The sequence below is a fragment of the Lynx rufus genome, unplaced genomic scaffold (genome assembly GCF_022079265.1).
Source record: "Lynx rufus isolate CCGP_SWC_20201006 ecotype Redwood Valley unplaced genomic scaffold, mLynRuf1.p SCAF_3, whole genome shotgun sequence".
Taxonomy (NCBI): domain Eukaryota; kingdom Metazoa; phylum Chordata; class Mammalia; order Carnivora; family Felidae; genus Lynx; species Lynx rufus.
The window spans coordinates 79166089-79188798 of record NW_025814845.1 but is presented as its reverse complement, the minus strand read 5'-3'; the positions used below and the strand labels follow the sequence as shown (position 1 = coordinate 79188798).

The window sequence follows — 22710 nt, the reverse complement described above, 5'->3', positions numbered from 1 at the left end:
CTTTGCTTCTGTTGCTAATCTCATGGCCTGTGACAGATTTCAAGACAGTCTTTCTCATTCCTCCAATCAGATTCAAGCCTTTCTGCAAACTCCTGGATACAAATATATTTGGATATACACCGTCCTCTTCTTTCTGCTTTTGACTAAGTGCACAGAACATATCTTGGAACCAATATGCTGCCTCTTCCTTAGAATGTGACCCTTGACTAATGAACTTAAGTTCATTATTTTAAATGTCTTCTTATAAATGTCCTCTCCTACACTGAATAACCCAATTGTATTTTATTGATGATGTTGCATTTTCCATCATATCACACTGGGCAGCCCAACTCTTAAACCCACTTTAATCAGCCACCAGCCACCATTCAAGAAACAATGGCTTATAGAAATCAAGTATTTGTAAATACCTTAAAATTTTTTTTAAATGAGATTCAAGTAGATGGAACTAGAGAGTATTATGCTACATAAGTCAGAGAAAGACAAATATATAATTTCACCCATATAGAATTTAAGAAACAAAACAGATGAACATAGGGAAAGGGAAGGAAAAATAAGATAAAAACAGAGAGGGAGGCAAACTATAAGAGACTCTTAAATACAGAGAACAAATTGAGGGTTGGTTGCTGCTGGAGGGAATGTGGGGGCTGGGGGGCCCTAAATGGATGAATGGCATTAAAGAGGCCACTTGTTTGAATGAGCCCTGCGTGTTTTATGTAAGTGATGAATCACTAGGATCTATTCCTGAAACCAATACTACATTGCACGTTAACTAACCTGAATTTAAATAAACTTTTAAAAAATGAGATTCAATATATAATCAATATTTTAAAAACTGTTAATAAGGTTTTATTTTATTTTATTTTATTTTATTTTATTTATTTTATTTTATTTTATTTTATTTTATTTTATTTTATTTTACTTTATTTATTTTGGTACTAAGTCTTTGAAATCTACAGTGTGCCTAAATTCAGACCAGCCTCATTTCAAATGTTCAATAGCCATGTCAGTGAAGGAATACTGGACAGCATGAGTTTAGAGGATTCCTGTGGAAGACTAAAGAGTATAGTGTTCCCTGGGTTTTTCCACATTTAACTGTTTTGTTGTCGTTGTTTTGAATAGCCTTGATACTGAGCAGTTTACCTCAATATAAAATACTTATTCCTTGAATTTTTTTTAAAATACTGTTTCATTATTGAATTGCTTTTATATTGCAATATATTGCTAAGAAGTCTGATGCCAATCTGATTTTCTTTCCTTTTTAAATAACTTGACCTTTTTGAATGTAGGTCCTAAGGATTTTTTCTTTGTACTTATTTTTACTTTTAAAGTAAAAGTTTTTGGGGAGCCTGGCTGGTTCAGTCTGTAGAGCATGCAACTCTTAATCTTTGGATTTTAAGTTTGTGCACACATTGGGTGTAGAGATGACATTTTTAAAAAAATCTTTAAAAAATAAAGTAAAAATTTTACTAGACTAACTCTCTGAGTTGACCATTACAGGTCAATTTTTGCAAGTACATGGCTGGCTCTTCCACATCATGTAGATTGTGGTCTTTATTTCAGAAAAGTTCATAGTTTTAAATATTAGCTCTGTTTCAGTGTTTTGTTTTTTTTTTTCCCCTTTAGGGCTTCAATTGTGTGTATGTTGGATCTTTTTGCCTATCTTACATATCTATCATTTTCCCTCTGATCCTTTGTTTTGTCTTCATTCTTTTGCCTATTTTCTTCAAAGCCCCTTAATTTTCAGTCACCTCTATTCTTTCCTGGTATCTTATAATCTAGTTTTAATTACTAACATGATTCTTTTTCAGGGTGCCTGGGTGGCTCAGTCAGTTAAGCTTCTGACCTCGGCTCAGTCATGATCTCAGTTTGTGGGTTTGAGCGCTGTGTTGGGCTCTGTGCTGACAGCTCAGAGCCTGGAGCCTACAATGGATTCTGTCTCCTTCTCTCTCTGCCCCTCCCCTGCTCACTCTCAAAAATAAATAAACATTAAAAAAAAGTTTTTAAATGATTCTTTTTCTTCAGTCTTCTAGTTAACTCTTATTTCACATCATCCTGGTATTTATCCAATTTTATTCCAAGTATCTGAAATTCTTACTTTAGGATTTGTTTTCATATATGCAAAGACTTAAAGATATTTAATATAGGTCATGGTGTTCTGTTACTGATAACTGCTTTATGGTTTGCTTAGGAAGAAAACTTTTAATAGCTAAAATGTTGGTTCTTATTTTCTGCTTTATTCATTATAGCAATTTGTATGTTTATCACCTACAATTTCAAATTCTGTATATACAAGCAATAAAAATGTATGCAATAAGGGTAAGATCTGGGATCAACATCTAGGTTTCCAGTTCAAAAGCTCCCTCTTCTGAACTTAAACCAAAGGGGATTATTAGTGTGTCTTCTAATTTTATGGTTTTCTTACTTGTACAGAACAATTTCCCTATTTTGCTTCCTTCTTTCCATCCACCACCAAGTCTGCAAGGCAGAATAAGCTCATCCTCAAAAGTGGCACTCACTTGATCTGTTACCTAGGGTCCTGTTTTTAAGTCTCTTCCTTTTGATATCTCAATAGCAAATATTCTAATCAAATCTAAGACCAGATCTTAGTATTTTCTCAGGCTAGGACTTTTTCTTCCTAAAGGCAATTTTAAATATGTACTATCACCCTTGGGGTCCTGGTTCAACCAATTTTCCTTTCCTCTTTTCCATGCAGTTTCTGCAGTCTCAATGAACTCTCTCTATCATGGCTCTGATGCTGAGTAGGCTAGATTTTGATATTTATTTCTCTCCCTAATAATTTGAAGGTTTTAGTCTAACTTCTAGTTATGCTTAAGACATAAGTTATGTTAATTGGTTTTACTTGATCTCTTTGTTGGAATGCTTCCTGGAGTGTCCGGCCCTGGACAGTGTATGACTCCTTTTTAATATAGTAGGCCTCTCAAGTGCAGGACACATAACAAGCTTTTAAAACACACACAAGACCGAAACTTAGCCAAAATGACAAGATGGAGGAATTCTTCCCAAAAGAAAGATCAAGGAGAAATCACAGCCAGAAAATTGCTCAGAACAGATATAAACAATATATCTGAACAAGAATTTAGAACAACAGCCATAAGACTAATAGCTGGGCTTGAGAAAAGCATAGAAGACACAAGAGAAACCCTTGCTGCAGAGACCAAAGACCTAAAAACTATTCAGTTTTTGCTATAACTGAGATGCAAAATAAACTAGGTACAGTGACAGTGAGGAATGAAGAAGCAGAGGAGAGAATAGGTGAAATAGAAGATAAAATTATGGAAAATAATGAAGCTAAAAAAAAAAAGAGGGAAAGGAAATTACTAGATCACAAGAGGAGAATTAGAGCGCTAAGAGATTCCAAAAAATGAAACAATATCCACATCATAGGGGTCCCAGAAGAAGAGTGAGAAAAAGGGGCAGGAGGTTTATTTGAACAAATTATAGCTGAGAACTTCCCTAGACTGGGGAAGGAAACAGGCATCCAAGTCTAAGAGGCACAGAGAACTCCCTTCAAAATCAACAGAAACAGGTCAACACCACAACATATCATAGTGAAACTGGCAAAATACACAGATAAAGAGAGAATTCTGATAGCAGCTAGGGACAAACGGGCCTTAACCTACAAGGGTAGCCACATAAGGGTAGCAGCAGACCTGTCCACTGAAACCTGGCAGGCCAGAAGGGAGTAGCAGGAAATATACAATGTGCTGAATAGGAAAAACATGCAGCCAAGAATCCTTTATCCAGTGAGGCTGTCATCCAGACTAGAAGAGACAAAGACTTTCCCAGACAAACAAAAACTAAAGGAGTTTGTGGCCACTAAACCAGCCACGCAAAAAATTCTAAGGGGGACTCTCTGAGTGGAAAGCAGTAAAGACTACAAAGGACCAGAGAACATCACCAGAAACAGGAAATCTTCAGATAACAGTATGGCACTAAATTCATATATTTACCTGATATCTTTGTTGATCTGTATGAGTTTTTAGAGAATGTGTGGAAACTTCTGACTTAGGTCACTTGCTCCCACTATTCTATGGCAATCCAGGAGTCTCAATTCATCCAGTACTGTCAATGTCTTTTTGGTGGACCATTTTCTCTACTTTAGTCTCCTCTATTCCACAATGCTATCTTTATTTAGTAAAAACTGAACTTTGATAATCTATGATTAGCACCACTAATAAGCCCTTATGGACTATGGACACAATAACTATAAGAATCACATAAAAGAAAACTATGTAAATGAGGTAAACAACATAACAAATTTGGCTCGCAAAAGAAATATATTGCTTCTGTGGTACATCGTACGCTTCTGTGGTACATTAAAAAAATTGAAATCCAGATATTACTATGAAAGAAGTAAAATAATTTTTTGTTTCTACTAAATTTGCAGTAATCTTTCATGGTCAGTGATTTCAGATTTAACATGGCTATTGAAAACCATTTGATAACAAGTTTCAAAGTCCCTTAGGAAATAATTTTGTTACCCAAAAGTAAGCCAATTCAGAAATATTAAAGGGCGCCTGGATGGCTCAGTCGGTCGGTTAAGCGTCTGCCTTTGGCTTAAGTCATGATCTCACAATTCCTGAGTTCAAGCCCCACATCAGGCTCCCTACTGTCCGCACAGAGGCCGCTTCAGAGCCTCTGTCCCGCTCTCTCTGCTCCTCCCCAACTTGCGCTCCCTCTCAAAAATAAATTTAAAAAAGGAAACATTAAAGGTATGAAACAGACTAAAAGCAAATGACAACAGCAAGTTCTGTTAGAAAAGATTCAGAGTAATATACATTAGCAGTTTGTATACATAATCTGGTATGCTTAGGATTATAGCCTAGAAGGGAGCCAAAAATCAAAATAAAGAATAAAAAAAAGAACAAGGGCTAAGAAATATCCTAAGACAAGTAGAGGAATACGATATAAAGTTAGGAATGTGGAGCTATATACTAAATACATTTTTCTTAAAGACAAGTAAACTGGTGTTCTCTCACAGGGTTGTTCTACAGAAAATCAACGTTTATGTGACTCTTGTATGAAGTCAGGCAATTAACTAAACAAAGTTAGAGTACAAAGATACATGATTCAATGAGACAGAGGAAAACAACCTAATCCTTTAGAACAAGAATTTAAGGCTGTGTTGGTGATCATGCTGGCATTGTTTTGTGGTTCCCTCAGCAACAGAACACGGTCCCCACGCTCTTACAATGGAATAGAATTTTTTACCATGAATGGACTGTTAATTTTTTTTTGTCTTTGGACCTTTGATTTATGCAAGTAGTTTGTCTGACAAGGTGATTTAGATATCATACTCTCTAAGGACAATTCCTGTCCTAATGTTTAGGGATGAAAATGTGGCCTATTGTTTTAAATTTTCAAATAAGCATGAAATAGAGTAAGCATACTACGATAAGCATTTACAGAGAATCTTCTATTCTCTGAATCAAAAGAGACAAGAGTAAACAGAATCTGATATCTTAGTGGGTGGCCTTCAAATATTTACTAAAAACATTTTATGTTTTTATTTTTTTCTAAGTTTATTTATTTATTTATTCTGAGAGAAAGAGTGCACACACATGCAAGCAGGGGAGGAGCAAAGAGAGAGAGGGAGAGAGAGAGAAGTAGGTTCCACACTGTCAGTGCAGAGGCAGACACTGGGCTCGAACTCATGAAAACGTGACTTGAGCTGAAATCAAGATTTGGAAACTCAACTGACTGAGCCACCCAGGCGCCCCTAAAAACATTTTAAAATTGAGATCTGAAGTATTTATGAGTAAATAATTGCTTCTATTATTAATTTAGATCAGAGATTTACACAAAATACTTAAAATGTTTTCCATAAAACCTGGTCAGTATTAAAATGTTCTAACTCATGCCTCTTAAGATTCTGGTGTGTGCGTGTATGTGTATATATATACACATACATATATATATATATAAAATAAAACGTTACTCCAAAAATTTAAGAAAGAAAATCACTCTGAAGTCATACATCAAAGCAAATATTCTAATTTCAGATTATGATTTTTGATGGGCAATTCAAATATACTAAATTCCCACAGTGTAAAAATTTTAAAAAGCATAATTTCTTTCCTTTCAGATTTGTCCTTTCCAATGACAGGTTAGTAGATTGTAAAATAAAAATTTAAGTTCAGATTTTATTAACACACATTACCATCTTGTACAGAATGGAGAAATCATTGTTTCTTGATCAGGTGCAATTCTGGTACAAAGAGGGATATTTTTAGCTAAAACACCTGACACTAAGGAAGAATTATGACACCAGAAGGTCTCTCCAAAAAAAAAAAAAAAAAAGCCAGTACAGATTCACTTAAGTTAAATGTTTTATAATTTTACCTTGAAGAGGATGAAAGTAACAATGGATCAATCACTTCAAGGAAGAACAACTGTAGAAAATAAAGATCTTACCAATTTTTTTTTTTTTACTTTTTCTTGTTTAAAAGCTACATGCTAATTTAAAAAAAAATACATCAATACCTATAAAATAATCCATTTGTCTGTAATTCAAGGGAAAAAAAGTTTATATATCATTCCCCTCTTTAGTAATATAATTTGAACCTATTTTAAAGAAAAAGCAAAAATTCAAGACACAATATTAAAACCTAGCTTTTGGAAACAAGTTTGTACTCTATACACTCAGCAAAAAGCCATACTTTACTCAGAATATAATTTTTTTATTTGGTAGTTCAAAATAAATCCAAACTAAGAGTTCAAATCCAAATGCTAAATTCTGTCAGAGCAAGGGAAGTAACCTTATAGTGTCTATTCCTTTTCCTTTACATGGTGATGATAATCTGTCTTCATGGGACTATAGGAAAGATTAAGAAACAGATATAGTCCCAAGTCCAGTGTTGAATACACAGGAGGCACTCAATCAATGACAGATATCACTCTTAAGTCATAGACTGAACATTTCCACGAACTCTGTCTTCCTGTGTCAAATTCTTTTTTTTTTTTTTTTTTTTTTTTTTTCCTGTGTCAAATTCTTTAGAGTCAATAGTCTTAGAGGTAAGGACACATGAATTTTGTTACAGAGTCTTAAAAAGACATATTCCTTTGCTCCCTTCTTGGGGAGTCAAGAGTTAAACTGGTAGCATTTGTTGGTTTATTAACACCTTGTGGCTATTTGGCGTTAACACTATAATATACAATTTCAAGGCTATTTTCAATCAGTGGGTTCAACGAGTAAGTCTGCAATGGATCTGAAATTTAATCCAACAATTATATACTTGTATTCCTTAAATCTATTCTTCAAAAAGTTATAAACTTTTGCTTCCTTTTTTCATTTCTCTAATTCAACTTCACTTCTCTGTCATTAGTCTTTCCAGGACAGGATTTAACAACCCTCTACATATAACCAAGAACACTGCCTCCATATCCTTCAGTTCCTGAACAAATGGTCCATCTAGAAAATTCTTTCATCAAACAGGAAAAAAAAAAAAAGGCCACCGAAAACAAGAGTATAATAAAACAACTCTTCCCAAAAAAATGAGCTTGAGATATTCAATATATTTAGGCTTAATCACATGATTATGTAACTCTGCCTATACAGGCATGTTTAAAAATCAGGTTCTTTCTAGTCCTCTAGACCTATGCTATCCAAAAGAATTTTCTGTAATCGTGCAGATGGCTTATATGTGTGATCTTCAATAAAGTAATCACTAGCCAAATATGGCTATTGAAAAGTAAGACTAAGGAAATTACTTTTAAATTATTAAATTTAAATAGCCACATATATCTACTACAATGGACGGCACAGACTTAGACACCCTGCTTTTCTGTTGTTTCTCTTTACCATGGTGAACCTTGCTCTTATTGAACTCCTTGTTTCAAACCCTTTCTCTGTTATCTCTAAGATTAAATAGCTGGACAGAGTTACAATCTCAAAAGCAAAGAGAACTACTAAAAAAGAATTTTCCAAGCTAGCTTTAAAATGTGCTTTTTGAGGAGCACCTGGTTGGCTCAGTCGGTTGAGTGTTTGACTTCAGCTCAGGTTCGTGAGTTCAAGACCCACATCTCACTCTGTGCAGACAGTGTGGTGCCTGCTTGAGATTCTCTCTTCCCCCCTCTCTCTGCCCCTCCCCCCTTTTAAAATAAACAAACATTTAAAAAATGTGCTTTTTGATGGAGAGTACTGCAATCATCTTAGATTTTCTAAGCATAGTACACTAAAAAATAAAGTAAAAAAGAAATAATACAAATATCTCTGAGTGTTTGAAATTAAAACTCTAACACTACATACTTTCTCCTGAATTCTTTGACAGCTACATAATTAGTCCTAGAATAAGATAATGGTGTAATTAAAAACTAGTACAGCACAAGCCATAGCAGGACAAAGAATTAAGGGAGCAGATAAAAATCATTCTGTACCTGTTTTCTGTGATACTACAAAAATTAGTGAATGGAAATATGATGGATCAAGTGCAACAATACGTTAGCCAATGAAGAGCTGTATAATTTTTATCCCTGTTATTATTTACCACAGCATCAAAGATCAAGTCTTACTTCAGGTTTAAGGGATTTTTGGATGACTTATGGCTCTTTCCAATTAAATCTAAGCATAAACATTATTTTACATTATTTTAAAATAAAATTATTAAAAAATTGACTTTTATTAAAAAGGAACCACCTGAGTGGCTCAGTTATCGAGCATCCTACTCTTGATTTCGGCTCAGGTCATAATCTCAAGGTTTCGTGAGTTCGAGCCCTGTATCAGCCTTGGCACTGACAGTGTAGAGCCTGCTTGGGATTCTCTCTCCCTCTCTCTCTGCCCCTTCCCTGCTCATACTCTCTCTCTTTCTCTCTCTCTCTCTCTCAAAATAATAAATAATAATAATAATAATAACAATAAAATAAAAAAAGGTGACCATAGGATCTCAGAAAAAATTTTTAGGTGTTTTAAGCTCCCCTCTGCTTCTCCTCCCCAGTCTCCCCACAAATGCACAGAAGTCTTGTTCAAAGAACAAAGGTAGGTGTTAAGAAGAAAAAACAACTATGTTGCTTATCTGTTAGGAATGAAATAATGGTCTCTCTCTGGGGCTGATATTAATGTCATCACTACCAATCAATTCCTCCTTTCTTCTGCCTATCAAGTTGGCTTTCAGTACTTTGAGAGTGGTGGGGGGGGTTGGTGGGGGGAATATGTGAAACAACCCCAGTATTCTGGGATAGGATTCAAAAGAACTCAAGTTATGTGAATGCAAGTTATGTGCTAAACTACATACCAATTTCTAAATGACTGCTGATTTGACTTTTTTGTTTGGCATTCGAAACATAATGAAACTTACTATTTTGGGCCAGGGCTTGAAGCAGACAATCCAAGCATCCTTCTAAACTATCCTCAGTTCTGTCAACAGCTGTTATCTTCAACTTCTTCAAGGTATCACTGAGATTATCTGCGTATAGAAAAAAAGAGAAATCAGAAATCTCACTAACATATGATCATCATGTTTCATGACAGTTATCACTAACAGGCAACAGGCCCTCATTATTGTGAATTAACTCCCACATACATTACAAAATGGCAATCGACTGTACTATTACAAATTTTTTAAATCAAATGTATCCATTTAACTTGGATATGAAATAATCTGTATCCATTAAGATACCAGGAATATTCAGGAATAATACAGGTTATCACAGAACATTTTTCTCGGGATTCTTATTCCATAGTTAGCTTGTTCGGGAAACCAGCCATGATTAATTGAAAAAAAACTGAACATCCACAAAAAAATTATATAGCTTTGCAAATAGTATCTTGTTTCATTTTTGGCTTCCTCTGCTATATTTTAAAGACATAAAATGAAAACAAAGGTTTAGAAAAGTTTCAAATAACGTGACTTAGGAGTGCCTGGGTGGCTCAGTCGGTTAAGCGTCCAACTTCAGCTTAGGCCATGATCTCCCAGTACGCGGGTTTGAGCACTGCATTGGGTTCTTTGCTGACAGCTCAGAGCTTGGAGCCTGCTTCAGATTCTGTGTCTCCCTTACTCTGTACCCCTCTCCCACTCACGTTCTCTTTCTCTCTCAAAAATAAACAAACATTTAAAAAAATGTGACTTAAAATAATACAAAGCTGATGACTATAAAACCTACTTTAACACTGCCATTTGAAAAACACTTCAAACCAAAGTACTGCTTGAAGCCAAAACATGTACATTTTGGATTATAAAGCTGTGCTCTCATGCTAAATTATATGTGGATTCTGCTACACCATAGATTGTCAAAATCTCTTTACACTATTAAAAATTCAGATTCTTAAAGGGCTTTTATTTACATCAGTTATTTCTATTGACATTTAACATACTAATAATTAAAACTGGGACTTTTTAGGATTTATTTTAGTAATTTACTTAAACCTAATATTATAAAACTATTACTTGTTAAAATTATTATTTTAATACAAAATATATTACAAAAACAAAAAAACTCACTGAAAAGAATGGTATATTATTCTACATTTTTACAAATCTCTATAAATCTGCCTTAATAGAAGATAACTGGATTCTCATATCTGCTTCTGTACTCAATCTTCTATAATTTGTCACTTGGGTTGAGTAGATGAAAAAAATTCAGCCTTACATATATACATAGTTGGAAGATCAGAACAGTATTTTAATAGCCTTTTCAGATAATCTTGGATAGTCTTTGATATCATACCAAACCTTGAAAAGTGGTAGTTTTTTAAAGGTTGGTTGCCATGAGAAACCTGAAACGATTTTAATAAATGCTTCCAATTCTCACATTCAAATCCACTGATCTCTTGCAATTTGAATCCTTCATGCAGGTGAGATATTTATCATCAGTGCATTGGTCATTTAAAAAATTAGGTCATGGAGTTATCTTCCAAATATTGACACATTTCATTGTACTATTTCAAAATATCACATTTATTAGTATCATCACTAATCTTACTAAAAGACACTTTGTAAATACTGGTGAAATGTCAAGCTGAAGGTATACAAGTTTTTCAAAATCCTTTTTTTTATGTTTATTTTTGAGAGAGACAGAGCATGAGCGGTGGAGGGACACAGAGAGAGGGAGACACAGAATCCAAAGCAGGCTTCAGGCTTGAGCTGTCAGCACAGAGCCCGACAGGGGGCTTGAACCCAGGAACCACGAGATCATGACCTGAGCCGAAGTCAGATGCTTAACTGACTGAGCCACCCAGGTGCCCCCAAGTTTTCCAAAATTCTAATCTTCTCTTACAAACTTCAATTTTACTACCAGCAACAAATACTGTCAGTTGTTTTTCTTAAGTGAAAAATGAACTTCATTCATTTGTGAGAAAACGTCTTCCAAATATGAAAAACCAGTTTGTCTTTCAGTTCTTTCAAATAAAAAATGTTTTTCCATGGAAAAAGGTACCTTGGTCAGCTCATAACTCAAACAACTGCACAAGTGCTTCTCTTCAAAACAGCCATCAGACTTTGCAATGCAATGAAAGTGTTTTATGAGCACCTTCCATTACACAGAATATTTTTTAAGTGTGTTAAGGAAACTAAGGGTATTCTTACGTGAAACTGGTGTGTGTATGTGTGTGTGTGTGTGTGTGTGTGTGTGTGTGTATGTATATGTACATATATTTTACTCTAAGTATGTCATGGTGAAGAATACTACTAGTATTAAGACTAGTTTGGTGCTGCTACTACCCTGATTCACATATACTAGAAAGCACCCACAATTTTGTACCCATAATTGCTTTTGTACTACTAAGGGAAATGTCAACAGAGTGAAAAAGACAAATGTCTTGATGGCATTATGCAAATGGTATTGACTTCATAGACACCCTAATGGGATACCAAGGACCTCCAGCATTGCTGCTACAGTACTAGAATTTCAGGCATTTTCTTTTTTTTTTTATTCAATTTTTTTTTTAACATTTATTTATTTTTGAGACAGAGAGAGATAGAGCATGAATGGGGGAGGGGCAGAGAGAGAGGGAGACACAGAATTGGAAGCAGGCTCCAGGCTCTGAGCCATCAGCCCAGAGCCTGACGCGGGGCTCGAACTCACGGACCGCGAGATCGTGACCCGGGCTGAAGTCGGACGCTTAACCGACTGAGCCACCCAGGCGCCCCAGGCATTTTCTTACTTCAAAGTAAGGTATACATTTTAATAGACTTTTGTACATTGCCAGCTGATGACAATTCTAAAAATATGATGAAACACCCTATTATGAAATGAAAGATAATTTACTTTCCCTGCCAACCCAAGAAAAAGTAAACTTAAATTTTATATCTAATAATACTAACACGGTCTAGTGACACCTCATACAACCTTGATAACCTTGGACTTCACATCCAAGATTAATATTTACTTTCTTAAGAGGCACTAAGCAGTTTTGAGAAATTGATTTTTAGTCTAAAGAAAACCGTATATTTGTATATATCTCTTCTCTTCTATAAGCTAAAAAGAAAGTTGTAGTGAATCATATCTTAGATATTCTTGTTCAAACTTATTAAGCGCATATTAAGGTGATTTTCCTGAAATAAAGTATGAATAACATATAATATCTAAGTTAATATTATTAAAAGCAATAAAAAGCAATTATCCCAACACTGAGGAAAAAAGTAAGACTTATGTTAGTCAAATTATAGCAATCTATCAAAACTATCAGTAAACAAGTAATAAAAAGCAGTTAAGAGTTATTCATACTCTATATTGGCATCTGGGTCTTTTTTAATTCTTTCCTTCCCTTTATCCCATCCCCAAAGCTCCTTACCTGACATGCCCTCCTCATCGAGTCTCAATCTGGATGTTACCACCCTAGAGACCTTCTTGCCCATTCCACCTAAGTGTCCTCTTCCTTAACCCTACGGGTTCATTCTCAATCACTATATCCATCCTTCACAGGATTTTTGTTTTAATTTTTTTTAATGTTCATTTACTTTTTTGAGAGAGAGAGAGAGAGAGAGAGAGAGAGCAAGTGGGGAAGGGTCAGAGATAGAAGGAGACACAGAATCTGAAGCAGGCTCCAGGCTCTGAGCTGTCAGCACAGAGCCTGGCGCGCAGGGCAAAAACTCACAGACTGTGAGATCATGACCAGAGCCAAAGTCAGACACTTAACCGACTGAGCCACCATGGCACCCCAGGTTAAATTTTTTTTTTAATTTTTTTTTACATTTATTTATTTATTTTTGAGAGACAGAGAGAGGCAGAGCACAAGTGGAAGAGGGGCAGAGAGAGAGAGGGAGACACAGAATCTGAAGCAGGCTCCAGGCTGAGCTGTCAGCACAGAGCCCGACGCGGGGCTTGAACTCACAAACCGTGAGATCATGACCAGAGCTGAAGTCAGACACTCAACCAAGAGGGCCACCCAGGCGCCCCTGATAATTTTTAATTATATTTTTTAATTGTTAACATATGCTCCCCACTATATTGTATGGGGCATCTTGTTAATTATAGTCATTGCACTATACCTATCACTTGATACATAGGAGGTATCCAGTAAATATTTGTTAAATTAATTGAGTAAACAAAGGAATGAATTACTTACTTGTACAAAGCTGTCTAGTTACCATCCTTTGTATGACATGCTGAAGAACCAAAGTGTACCAATAGCAAAGGGAAGGTAAATGTGACCTGTTAAGCACCTACTATGTACTCCATATGATTTGAAGTATATAGTGTCTTATATTTTAAGATCAATGAAGTCAATTGAAGCATTAAAGAATATAAAATATATAACTAAAACCTACATAGATCATCCCACTTTTAAAAGATTTCTTATTGACAAAAAATCATTCAGTCTCTCCATGGGAATAATTACATGCCTATTAATGATGTGAGATCTTTTTAGGAAAGTTCATTAAATTCTTCATCCAGAGACAACTAAAGCTGTCAAAGAGAATTACTACACATTATTATGATTTTAAGCATTTTATTTTTTTAACGTTTATTTATTTTTGAGAGAGACAGAGAGACAGAGCACGAGTTGGGGAGAGAGGGAGAGAGAGAGAATCCAAAGCAGGCTCCCCAATGTCAGCACAGAACTGGACGAGGGGCTCCAACTCACAAACCATGAGATCATGACCTGAGCTGAAACCAAGAGTCAGACACTTAACCAACTGAGGCACCCATGCACCCCAAATATACATCAATTTTAAAAGAGCATGTTGGAGGGGAGCCTGGGTGGCTCAGTCGGTTAAGCGTCTGACATCAGTTCAGGTCATGATCTCAGGGTTTGCGGGCTCTAGCCCTGCGACAAGCTCTGTACTGACAGCTCAGAGCCTGAAACCAGCTTCTTCAGATTCTGTCTCCTGATCTCTCTGCCCCTTCCCTGCTCGCACTCTGTCCCCCTCTCTCTCAAAAATAAATAAAACATTACAAAAATAAAATAAAAAAGCATATTGGAGAATAAAATGATTGGGGTTGCAACCCCTTTCCCAGTGGCCTCAAGCTTCCTTATGGAAAAATTTCTACTACACTGACACTTCTGGTCCTTTCTGCGTACTCCCTTGGCAACTGCCCACCACTACCTCTGTTCTCTAGGAAAGAAGTAATGTATATGATTAATAAGTTGAGAAAGAAGAAATGGATATGTATAACTCAGCCCCTTCTGGGTTCCTGATTTTTTAGAATGGCAAGAACTCTCTGTTCCTCCATACCTTTGGGTGTCCAGCTACACCAGTGACAACATTAGCAAATACATCTAATTCAGCCCTGGAGTGTTAGCAGTTCCTTTGTAACTATACAAATAAGCCTTCACCAATTTTAAAGCAGTTATTTTGAATTCCATCAGAGAACTCATTTGCTTACGTCTCCAGTGATTTTGAACTTGGGTAAGGAACAGAGGGTGTTATTTTTGGACTCCCTCAAACCATGACAGTCAATCTCAGCAATGAATCCTTACCATTAAGACACTGAAACTCTTCTAATGAAAAATTTGTCAGCTTTTGGATGGTGGGAGTGCAGGGGGACAGTGAGTCAAGAATGATAATTTTCATGGGAGGTTCTACTACTAAGAAGTATTAATAATTTTTCTTAAAAGTAATTTATTTCCTATATGACAGCAGATGGTCTAGCCTGCCTTGTGAAAAGAAACATAACATCTTCAAAGAGGTAAGCAAAGTTGACTTTGGTCATTAATTCTGCATCTCCTACTTCTAACTATTTCATCACTCTTAAAACCACAATCTAACCAAGTCCTCTTAATTTCTATCAAAACTACTCAGGCAAAGGTCTTAAATGATATCATGACAAATCCAGTGGATTTTTCTCAGTCCTCTTATTTGATATCTTTGAAGCAACAGACTCTTTTTCTTTTTTTTTGAATAGTTTCTACTGACTTCAAAACACCAGTCTCTGAACATTTGTTCTTGGCCTTCTCCTCTCTCTGCCCCTTCAATGTTAGAACCAAGATCACCCTATCTCTTCTGCTTTTTTCATTTTGCTAGTTTTATAGTCCTGGGTTAATAAAACTCTTTTAGCTTATTTACTATACTAGAGGGAAATTTATTTAGCTTATTTATTATAGTAGAGGGAAATGTATTTAGCTTATTTATTATACTAGAGGGAAATTCTTATAGCACAGGAAATTCTTCTAAGATACTCTAAGACACTAAGATACTAATTCTTCTAAGATACTCTAAGATACTAAGATGCTAATTCTTCTGAGATACCCTAAGATACTAAGACACTAAGATATTATACTAGAGGGAAATTTATTTAGCTTATTTATTATACTAAAGGAAAATTCTTGTAGCACAGGAAATTCTTCTAAGATACTCACACTGTTCTCTATAGTAGAAACTTCACAAATCCTGAAAATCTACTTTACTTTCTGAGTTACTTGTGCTTGCATCTTTTATTATAAATTATGGTACAAATCACCATAATTAATATTTTTATTAAGACGAACTATCCTAAAAATAACGACATTTCTAAGTGTTCTTCTCATTCTAATTATTTCAGAAATCAGATAAAAACTTTATGAGCAATCACTTTTCATTCATTCTTAAATGATGTTAAAGTCTATTTTAGTTTAAACCAGAAACAATGTAGTCTAACTTGTCACATTTGATTAGAGGGTCAAGAGTCTGACAGATGATCTTCACAACTATAATATTAAGCCATCATGGATAAAAGCAAGAAATAGTTTGTAAAATTTTATTTCACACAATGCCTAAAACCTTTTCACTTAGAGTTCAAGAATTATTTTCATGTTTTATAACTATCAATTATAGCTTTAGCATATAACATAATTGATAAAAAGTTAATACATTGGCTTTTTAAAATTAGATAGGGATTTACACTGAGATCCAGGCTTAATGCCTTGTCGCAGAAATGACCCAGAAAAATATGAGGGCGATTTCTTTTTCTCAACAATTCCCTAACAGAATGACTTAAAATACCATACCCAATAGTAGTCAACACCCAAAATATTATAAGCCAACTTAGAAAATCAATGTAGATAAATCAACAAAGTCTGATGGCATTTGTCAAAGAATTTAAAGAAACCCAAGAATTATACCAGAATGATGTTGGTAAAAATGTGCAATCTGTCATTACAAACAGCTTCTGTGTGAAGAACTACCGGGATGCTCTCTGGACACATGAGTTCCAGAAGATGCTGGAAAGTGGAAACTATATACTTTCAAACTTCACTCCTGTACAGGTAAGCTCATTGAGTCCTTAACAGAAGAGAAACTCTGTAAACATACAAATAACCACATGAAATATATGTGCTCTGCTCTAACTTCTTATACCTAGCATGTGCCTGCAAACCAGAGTTCTCACAGTATCAATATTCTACCACCAGGATTCTTACAGAACAATGTTCTATCCTGTATTTCTCAGTTTTGTTCAGGCCCCATCTAATTTATCCCTTACACTCCACTTAGCCCCTTAGATTAACACATTGATCTTGGACTTAACTATTTTACCTGTAACCTTCTACTCCTCCAGGATGATACTTAAGTATCTGCCTACAATGCTTTGGTTCCTGGCACTTAACATTCAAGAGTAAATGATATCATGCCTCCAAGCTCTGCCCTAGACTCTAAGATATGCCTGACAGGGAAGGAAGGTCAGACAAGGGGCAGATAATATAAGAGGAAATTCTGCCTAAGTGTATGGGAATTTCCGAAGGCTATCTACATAACATAGATAAAGAGAAGTGTTTGGGGCTAAACACTGACTTACAAGCAGTCTTGAGCAAGATTCTCCATCAGAATATACTTAAAGCTGTCACTAATCAAACAAAGAGAAAGAAGGAAAGACCCTGTTTACAACGCTTTGTAATAATAGAGAATTGGATGGAAGACTGACATAAAAGACCTACAGAAAAGGAACTTTCTTTAGCTGGAGAAACATATAAAGAAGTATATTTCATTAAGATCAGTGCAAAGCAAATAGTTTCACTTAGTAATCTAATAAATAACAAGGAAGAGATAATGTACACTGAAATTTATAAATTTTTAGGCAACACTAGCTTTTCTGAGTAAAATGCCAAAAAGAAAAAATGATATCTACACAAGTAATCATAAATGTGACAGGTGAGTTAAACATAGGTATATATTTAAAATCTTTTCTAAAAAATCTTTAGAAAATGATACTGTCTAAACTATTATTTATGAACCCACAAAAGAAATATTTTCCCAGGATACTGCTACAGAAAGCATAATGAAAATTTAGAGTCAAGATAAAACAAAAGACGATTTAGGTAAGAACTAAATAAATCAGAAAGTATGACAATGCCCTTACTCAAATGGTGTTAAAGCTATGATGCACCATAAATTTGAAAGAAAATTTAAGCAACAGGATGAAGAGACATTAGGTCAGTTATCAACTTATGTCTCTCAGCTCCAAATTCACCCTCACTGCCTGATCTGTAAAAATGAATCCTGGCCCTTTAAATATTCTCCCTTTGCCAGATGGCAAGATACAAGGTATGTCTGTAGAGGACAATGGATAGTACTGAAGAGGAAGTGCTCTCCTTCATGCTCAGTCTTCATAATTTTCTCCAGTGCCACACATCTGCAAGTCATAGCCTTCACCATACTTTTTCTCCAGCTCTCAACTGAGGCAGGAGAACTCTGTACAAGAGCCCCAGACAACTCGTTTGCATCCCAGCCCAAGTCACTGCTTCCCACACCATCTCTTCAGCCCTGGAAAAGTACATGCTGGAAACCCTGTGGGGCTGGATGCCCAGAGCCGCTCTGGTCCAAACTGTACAAAGAAGTGTGCTGGGTTCCTGTAGAAAGGGGCCTCTCTAGCCCAGTTCTAGCAGTACCTGCTGTGGCACCCCAACTTCCTCTGCATGCCCTACTGTCTGGGGCCCACTCATCAACCTCAGCTTGCATGCTCTCCAAAGAGTTGTTCCTGCAGGCCTAGTGACTGTGGGCTACCTCTGGCCTGGGCAACCCAGTGATCTTAATTATATCTTAATGAGAACTCACCTTCCGAGGAAGTTTGTCCTTCCTTGGATGTACTCTCGTAGCTCAAGGTTACCCATCAGATTTGTTATATACCTTTAAAGTTACTCTCCTATTATTGCTTAATATTTTTTACATTAAATGTCTCCTGTTTACATTTCTGTGTAATGGAAGACCATTCTCCCTGGATTTCCTGACATTCCTTACTACTAGGGCCTTCTGAGCAAGGGAAATTGATAAGCTATAATAAGTCTCCTTCTCTGGAGACATTCTAGGAACATAAAAAAAAAAAAAATCCCCCTCTTCTTTCCAGAGGTTTGCTTTTAGCTTACATTTAGGGTAATAACACTAGAGATACTTTTCCCCTTCAGTAGGAATGATTTGTTTAATTCCAGATTATAGACTGTGTGTGTGTGTGTCTGTGTGCGTGTGTGTGTATCTTGGATGACAGATGTGCCAGCAACCCTACATAAGCTTTTACTGTTGTAATTTCAGAGTTCCTCTCCTGTGGTGCAACCCTGCTGTATGTACTAAAATGCTCTCTAAATAACAAGCTATGTTGTATGATGTATATACTTCATGTTTCTTGTCAGGATATTTATATATACATATAAATTTAACATTATGTGATTTGTCTTCTGATTAGACCTAGACTAGTACAGATACATAAATAGCCTTCTTAGAAAAATGAGAAATTATGTGAGAAAAGACAAAGAATATTAGCTCTTTCAGTGAAAAATATCATAACGTATCAGGTCATGAATGCTGTGGATCAAGTGAATAATACATTAACAAGATAACCTCAAGCTTCTTTTTGTTCAATGATATGAACTAAAGGCTGACCTAGCACCAGACGCTGCACTAAGTGCCAAAGATACAAACATGAATATAGATAGCACAGTTATCACAGTTAGAAAAACTTTTTGTCCCCCCTTACTTTCGATTTTATTTTGGGTGGGAATTATCTTCACATATCCCAATTCACTCCCAGAAGCAATCAATGTTAACATTTTCTTGTGCATTCTTCTAGAAGCACCTTGTGTGTGTGTGTATGTGTATATAGATGTACACATATGTATATGCGTGTGTATATATATGCAGTTATTTATATTTACAAACACACACACAAACTTTAAAGCACAGTCCATCCAAATGTTACTACAATACTGATTATCTTCTGCATGGTAATAGCCTTAATAAAAAGTACCATTATTATGACAATAATATTTTAGAAAATCATAATAATGGCCCTATAACTGAAATCCCTTGGTAAATGTACAACAAAGTATTATTTTATTATTTGGTGGTAATAAATGTAGAAATCCACAGTCCCCCAAAAAGTGATAGGAAAGACACAAATTCAAAATAATTTTGCCAAATATACTAATATGAGGTTATTATTATAAGATTAACATTAAAACTGGTATTAAGGATAACTACTAAGTTTTAATTTGGAAAGATGAATATAGATATTCCTTTGTTCCTATCAGGTTTTATTAGGCTACTGTGCTTTGAGAAAAAAAAAAAATACACAAATTTTGGTGTGGCTGGGTGGCTTAGTTGGTTAAGCATCCGACTTTGGCTCAGGTCATGATCTCACAGTCTGTGGGTTCAAGCCCCATGTCAGGCTCTGTGCTGACAGCTCAGAGCCTGGAGCCTGCTTTGGATTCTGTGTCTCCCTCTCTCTCTGCCCCTCCCCTGCTCATGTTCTGCCTCTGTCTCTCTCTCTCTGTCTCTGTCTCTCTCAAAAATAAACACAAAAAATTTTTTTAAATACGCAAATGTTAGTGGTAACTATCCTTACTAAGAGTATTGACAGTTTTTATTAGCCAAACAGGTAAAGTTTACCATAAAGCAATAATGAAACTGTTTAAACTGTTTAAACATGCATATTTCTTTTCTGGCAGCAAATATTTCTTCAAGGGAATCAATGTCAAGTAAAAGACAATTAAATAAACCACAGGGAAATGCTATTTACTAGACAAAATTCTCTGTTAGGCCATCTTTGTTTAAAATGAAAAGAAAAACCCCGTAAACATTTATTCATCAGGTAGTTCCCACTTTGAAAGTTTTAATAGCAATCCGTTTCTTACTGAAACAATGTATCTTTCAGGTTTTATAACTGTTCCAATTATTATTGTTACATTAACAACCCCCTCACCCCCTCAAACTTCATGGCATAAAACAAAAGCCATTTTATTGAACTCACAGATTCTGTGAACCAGGAATTCATAAAGGGCACACTGAGGATGGTTTGTCTCTGTTCCACAAGGTCTGGGGCCTCAATGGAGAGTCTCAAAAGATAGGGGTGTGTCTCCAAGAGTGACTAAATAGCAGGGGCTGGCATCATCTGAATCACTTGATGGTTCTGGTGACTGGACTAAAAGGACTTGGAAGGTTATGAATGCCAACCTGAGACCCGAGGCTTCCAGATGGCCTGGCTTCCCCACAGAATGGTAGCTACAGGGTCAGACTTTCAGGGCTCCAAGCAGGTCAGTATTTCCACAAACAGTATGGAAGCAACATTTTTTACTATCAGGCCTAGGAAATGATAGAACACTTATGGTACATTCTATTGGTTACAAGTGAGTCACAAGCATGCTCATTTTAAACAGGAAGAGAACTCCCCAGCTCTCAATGGGGAATGGCAAGTTCTTGAAAAATATGTGTGGGGAAAGAGATATTGTTGTGGCCATCCTTGGAAAGCACAATCTGCTATAATAATTTGATATTCGGTATACTGATTTGGTTAAAATAACACAACCAACAGCATTAGATCCTTTGATTGCTTTTTCATCTGAACACAAGATACAGTTTCCCAAAAAAATGTATGTTCACCTTTGGGAATAGAAATTAAAATTTATATAGTTATTATTTCATCAATATTTGTAACTACCTTGTGAAATAGGTGTTATTGTTATTGTCCATATTTTAATGGAGAAAGTTGTATCTGAAAGCTGAATAACTTGCCCAGAAAGATAAGTGCCAAAGGTGGGATAAATCCAGACACATGTGTCTTCAATGTCTAGGCTCTTTCCAGTGAACAGGCAATCTTCACAGTACCAGGTTAAATGAAACTCATTCATATTTCATGAATATCAGAACTGTGCAAAGCAAGGAGTGCCTATATTTTGCTTTATGTAGACGTAAATTCTTCAAAAATTAATTTATAACCCAACCATGTTAGGTAGTTTTATGAGCTAACAACTGTCTATATATGTGAATGTGTGCAAGACAGAAAAGAGAGGAAGAGAGGAAGGAAGGAAGGAAGGAAGGAAGGAAGGAAGAGGGAAGGGAAGAAAAGAGAGAAGGAAGGAAGGAAGGAAGGAAGTCAGGAAGGAAGGAAGGAAGGAAGTCAGGAAGGAAGGAAATCACAATGAGATGTACCAGGAGCAGTCTCTGCCATAGTATCTCAAGGGCAGTACCAATGCTGGATACATACTCCAGCTTTCATTAAGTGTTAAATAGAAAAATAAATTCTAAGAAAAATTTTCTAGATCACTGTAAGTAATGAGCGCTTGTATATTCTTGAGAAGTTTTATTAGGTGCTTAAAAGGTAAATATGATCTATTCTCTTATTTAAATTCTTTGGTCTCTGCGTTTTCTCTTTCAAGAATCCAAACTATATCCTTATCTGTTTCTGTTACTCATTTCTTTTGTTATTATCTTACAGTTAGAGGTTAAGCTTTTCAAAAGCAAAACTGTCACTGCTTGCATTATTTGTCACTTTCTGTATTGCCTAATAGGATAGTCCTGTGTTTCTGATCTGACTGATGATGTTTTATACAAACCACATAAAAGCCAGAAATGTGACACAATACAGTTATTCTTTCTTGGAGCTTCACACTACCCTTCCCAAAAACGCATTCTTGCAACTAAAAGGAAATTAAGTTAATCAGCTCATATAAAAGTCCTGTCATTATTATAATTTTGTTGTTAAAGATAAACTAACATCTATATTTCTGTAAAATAAATATTTCAGTGTAAGCTTTGCTTCTTTATAAGGATCAGTGTCATCTTTCATAATGGAGCTACTGGAGGAATCTTCAAAATGGAATATTTTTTGTAAGAACTAAAGGAAACAGTTTTTCATTCCTGACAAATTTCTTGTTAAAAATAATCTTGGTGTAAGCTTCTCACAGCTTTGAAAGCAATTTTTTGTTAAAGTACAATGATTCCTGTTTTTTTCTTTTCCTGACTATAAAAACAAAATCCGCACACATAAAAAAGGGGAACTTACTAGTTACTTGAAATTATTTTTATAATTTTGTGTAATTCTTTTTTACATAATTTTAAATTTAAACTGTTG

General features: G+C 35.5%; 1 protein-coding gene across 3 annotated transcripts in view; it reads right to left on the bottom strand.

Annotated features, from left to right (window-relative positions):
* RAP1GDS1 (Rap1 GTPase-GDP dissociation stimulator 1) overlaps positions 1 to 22710 on the bottom strand; it is a 173066-nt gene that overhangs the window by 134882 nt on the left and 15474 nt on the right. For all 3 annotated transcript variants that reach the window (XM_047090391.1, XM_047090390.1, XM_047090392.1), the window contains exon 2: positions 9315 to 9422. In XM_047090391.1, the coding sequence (XP_046946347.1) occupies positions 9315 to 9422 (108 nt within the window). The remainder of the gene's footprint in view (positions 1 to 9314; positions 9423 to 22710) is intronic.